We start from the raw sequence: 4,810 nt of genomic DNA, 5'->3' as shown, positions 1-4,810 counted from the left end.
TTTATGATAAAATTGAGAGATTTATGTTAACTTGGACCTTTTTCATAATCTTTTTTTTGTGAGGGATTAGAGAAAATGATGGGATGTAAATATGGTAGGTCCTATAGCATCCACGAAGGCAATGGACAGAAATTATAACAAAATTTGTAACGGAGATTTTCTTTTCGTAATTTACCCTAAATTTTTTAGTAATGCATTTTCAAATCTATAAAGATTTTATTTTGATTATTATTAATTGAAACTTAATATTCTACTGCACCTAACGTGGATGTAAAATCTAGCATCTATATAGAGATAAATAGCAATTCCATAGACCAATATTATGCACAAACCCCCGTCTTTTCATACAAATATCTGGTCAACAAGTTGCCAATCCTAACAATGCAAGCCCGAAACCCATTGTGAAAGTGTCAAACTTTGTTCTTGTCCAAGACGCAACTCGACTAGCAACCACCAACACCAAAGACCAAACACGACACGAAGAATAACTCAAGTTAGCCCTAAATCCTCGCTTGTTAAACCAATGCAATGCTGCTCTCGCCGCCTGGGGGCTTGCGGACCCCACCGAAGTAGTCTCGGGACTCAGCCTTCCCATCAGCAAAGATATCGTTCCCGCTCATCTCTCGCAACTTGGCTGAGCTAAGGGATTTCTCAGCAGACGCTGCAGATGCATCACCTTGGAAGATGTCATTCCCTGAAAGCTCCGCAAACTTCTTGTCATAGATCTTCTTCGCTGTCTTCATCATGGGCTCCTCATTAGAGATGATACTGCTTTGTCCTCCCGCAGGCTAATCAGCTCCAAAACAACAAATTAGCGCATCATTAAAAGACATTAAGACTAGTGTCCACTTCTTGTTTTTTTCAAAAAGGATCTTCTATTTACTGCATCATTAGTTCCTATTAATGAAAGAACATTTTTTTTTTTGATATATTATGGTACCGGAGGCACCAGAAAAATAATGTTTCTATAAGAGCAAACGGGATCATTTCCAATTTCACAAATTTTCACTTGACAGAAAATTCTACAAGGAACAGGTCCTTGGAGGTTAGAATAATGCGTATCAGTGAAAAGGATAAATGGCTTTAGAACTGACAAGATTTTACTCACATTTGACACTTTCACAGAAGTGCGTATGTGACGGGGAGCAGGGTCTCCCATGTCTTGGTTCATGTCAAGGGCACGAGCAGCAGTTGGCCTTGGCAAGATTTCTGGAGGTGGTGCAAAGATATCATGCCCACTGAGCTCCTTGCACTTAGCATCAGAAATCTGCTTCTTCTTCATATCCGACTCACTCTCCAATGTTCCACTAAGTTCTCGCTGCTTCGCCACCTCAGGGAGAGTGGTGGGTTTCTTGGGCGATACGCTTTCTTCCTCCCCAAAGGATATGTGACTAATTCCAGCAAGCGTTTGCTAGTAACATATAAAGCACAACGACTCAAAACATAGTCTTGGATAACATTCAATCATAAGTGGGATAAATCCTTGGGCTCTTTGAGATTATTATACCTGGTACATACGTAATCCTGTTCTGTTATTTGAAGCAGGATTTGCACTCCCAGTTTCAGATGAATCGCCCTCTCCATTGGCAGCAAAAATCCCACTTCCAGTTATCTCCTTTAACTTGTAGCCTGAACATGGCTTCCTAGGAGAAGTAAAAGAGGACATTATTGCAGAACCAATAAACCAAAACATGGGATTCCAAAACTGTTACTAGTCATTCCAAATGAACTGAATCAATCCATGAAGGAAGTATCTCAGATTGATCACTCCCCACTTAAGTGACCGAGTAGTAGATCTAATAACAAAAATCAGCATCGCATCTGTTAAGACGGTGATCGAATTAGGAAAGCATCTGAAGGACAGCAAGGTAGGGGGTGAGAAAACAGTCTTATCCGCAATAAGGACATTTTCCAAGACAAATTTTTAGTACTACTTTCTAGGGATCTTGAACCTTCCCCCCCTCTAGAATGCCTTCCTTAAAGCACTTAGCTTGTGATTTGTATATTTTCCATTTTAAGTACTCAAACTCAGCCACAATTAATTTAAACACTTTCATAAATTCAACATCTTTTCCATCAATATCGACCAAAAACTATGGGCATATGAAGAGGCCTTTAACAATGTGAAGAAACCAAATTTTGATCGACAAAACATAGACAAATTAGGTAACTATCACTACCAGAAGTAGACTGTTGCAAAAGGCATTGCTTACATCCTTTAGATTTTTCTAATTACCGACTCAGATCTCTTTACATCACTGATTCTATCAAATAGAAATCAGAAAGGCAATATTTTCTGCAACAGCTATATAAAAAAGTAAATCTCAATCTGTCTACACTGGATCAACACATCATAATAATAAATGAGTACAGATGGCAAACCTACACACAAAGGAAAATTCAAAACCATCGGGAAAAATCCATTGAAATCCAAATCCACGGAAGCAAATATTCTGATAACATCTCTCAAATATTACTGCAAAATATTGTGTTGTCTTAAAAAAAAGAAAAAAAGGATATTAGGCAAGTAAAATAACGATAACTCTAATCTCTACTCTCCGACGAACATTCTAATTTGAGCATCGAACAGGGGATTGGGGACTCATTCGCGACTTCCCCTTTTTGTGGGTTACTAAAGCATGTCTGAGGCGCTCGTGTTTGCAATCCAAATTCTTTTTCGGAGTATCATCGAAATCAAAGTCAGAGAGAAACGTTAGATTTACTGTTCACATTTCTGGATCTGGCAGCAATATCAGTCATTAGATCAGCACAAACATATCAACGGACAAACCCTCCTAACATAACAAACAAGATATTCGCTAGGGGAAACTTCAGCGGAGAAACAAACAGACCAGAGGATTTATCGGAGAAATGAAATGAAGTCCAACCCAAAAGCATTCGCCGTAAATTCGGAAAAAAATTAAAAAAAAATACATATATAAAAAATTAAAATTTTCAACTGAAATAGAAACAATGGAGGAGGGAGAGAGCAGATCTCACCTCTTGTTCAAGTTCTCAGATTCCTCGTCGGTCACCTGTCCTCCGAAGACCACCTTGCTGACCCCGGAAGGCTGCCATTACCCACCAGAAATCAACCAATCAACGCACAGCACGAAGTAGAATGAGCTTCGAATCTCGGATTAGTCTGCAAACAAAACCCTAGGTGGGATCGAGAGTACCTGGTGAGGGCGGGCGCCGGAGCGGGAGGCAGAGCCGGGAACGGGAACGGGCGGATCAGCCGGCGGGGTCTCGGACCAGGTGAGCAGATCTACGGTGGAAGTGTGGGGTTTCCTCACCGGGGTGCTCCTCTCCATAGCTCTGCCGCGCTGGGACGACTTCCTCGGAGCTGGAATCGCAGAAGCAAGAAGAGAAGAAAAAGCTGCAAATCAATCAATCAACAAGAAGAAGAAGACGGCCAAGGAGAAGGGGAGCTGGGTAGTGATGGTTTCTAAGTACGGAAGAGTGAGGGAGAAGAGTGGAAGGGGAGGATGGACTTTACTTGTGCTTCTGGGCCTTTTGCTTACGGAGGCGGATGGATGGATGGATGGATGGAAATATAAGAAAGGTAGAGTGGGGGAAGGGGCAGAGACAGAGTAGGAGTAGCAGCTACTCTTTGTTCTGGTTTTAAAGCAAAGAAAAACAGAAGAAAAAGAAGATGAGAGAGAGAGAGAGAGAGAGAGAGGGATCTTTTACGATTATTTATTTATTTATTTTGAAATGTTGTTATGATATATATTTTGTTGATTTCAAATTTAATTTTGAAATGAGGGAGGTGGGAATGGACGATGGCGAGAGGACTTTGCTATCCAATCCAAGTCCAAACGATGCATTATATGATATCCAAAACAAAGGGTGAGAACCTTTTTTGAAGTGTAAGGGTTAGACTCTTTTTTTTCCCCCTTCCCTTTAAATTCAGTCTAAACCCTTTCCATGCGGATCTTTCTGGTATTATCTTGAAAATTATCGCAACATCCTTTTGAGATGGTTATTTTTTGAGCAAAATGTATAAATGGTGTTTTTCTAATATTTTGAGCATTGTTATGTGGTCTGGTATTGATCATTGATGGGGCCTGATTGATGATATCCCAGGCTAGCGAGACTCGCCGAGGAGGTGATGAAGGCTTGGGGAGACCTTGTTGTCTGCCAGGGCTCGCTCGCTGAGGATCAGGGCGGCTTGCGTAAGGTTAGCTCTGGTCACTTTTGTGGGCAAATTTGACTTTGTCAACTCAAGTTCAGTCAGGGAGGTGCCTGACGTGTGGCAAATGAAAGAAAATTTACACATAGGAGCATTTCAGAATGTGTTTGGTTTTAGAGTTGAATTTTGGTTTTAATTGGTTTGTAATGATTGTATTGTTGAATTATGAGAAAAAGTATAAAAAAGTAATTGATAGTTGAGAGAAAGTAATGATTATATTATGATTGTATTGTTGAATTGTGAAAAAAGTAATGAATAGTTGAGAGAATTTAGTATTAAAAATTGAATTGAGTTGTTAAAAAAATTGAAAATAATAATAATAATAATTGTATTGTTGAATTAGAGTTGAGTAGAGTTGACTTAAAAAAAATTTTGACTTGTAAAATTGGGTTCAAAGGAAGGATCAAACTCCGAGCCTTTGAGGAACTAGAGGAGAGTTCGTATAACAATTGCGTGCTCATGCTCAGAAAGATAATCAATAAAAAAAAAACTCTGAAATTTAGTCGGATTAGGAATTCTTGTAGAACCCAATCAAACGAAGTGTTGTTATTTCGTTTCACGTGCCCTTTCTCAGATGCACAATGTACTTTTTTTTTTTGCTTTATTTATCACTGC

General features: G+C 39.5%; 1 protein-coding gene across 2 annotated transcripts; it reads right to left on the bottom strand.

The window, feature by feature from the left end:
• Positions 1-287: 287 nt before the first annotated feature.
• LOC116188587 lies at positions 288-3,659 on the bottom strand. Of its 2 annotated transcripts, none has more exons than XM_031518036.1 (6): positions 3,500-3,659; positions 3,180-3,346; positions 3,001-3,071; positions 1,508-1,643; positions 1,109-1,411; positions 288-788 (listed from the first exon to the last, which is right to left on the bottom strand). In XM_031518036.1, the coding sequence occupies exons 2-6, from the start codon at positions 3,312-3,314 to the stop codon at positions 516-518; spliced, it is 918 nt and encodes a 305-aa protein (XP_031373896.1). In that variant the 5' UTR covers positions 3,315-3,346; positions 3,500-3,659; the 3' UTR covers positions 288-515. The 2 variants fall into 2 exon arrangements, with proteins under 2 accessions (XP_031373896.1, XP_031373897.1); XM_031518037.1 differs by having other exon boundaries at positions 3,180-3,379; positions 3,500-3,630.
• Between the last annotated feature and the right edge of the window lie 1,151 nt (positions 3,660-4,810).

The sequence above is a fragment of the Punica granatum genome, chromosome 8, assembly GCF_007655135.1.
Source record: "Punica granatum isolate Tunisia-2019 chromosome 8, ASM765513v2, whole genome shotgun sequence".
NCBI classification, from domain to species: domain Eukaryota; kingdom Viridiplantae; phylum Streptophyta; class Magnoliopsida; order Myrtales; family Lythraceae; genus Punica; species Punica granatum.
This window is presented reverse-complemented; position numbering and strand designations above follow the sequence as displayed.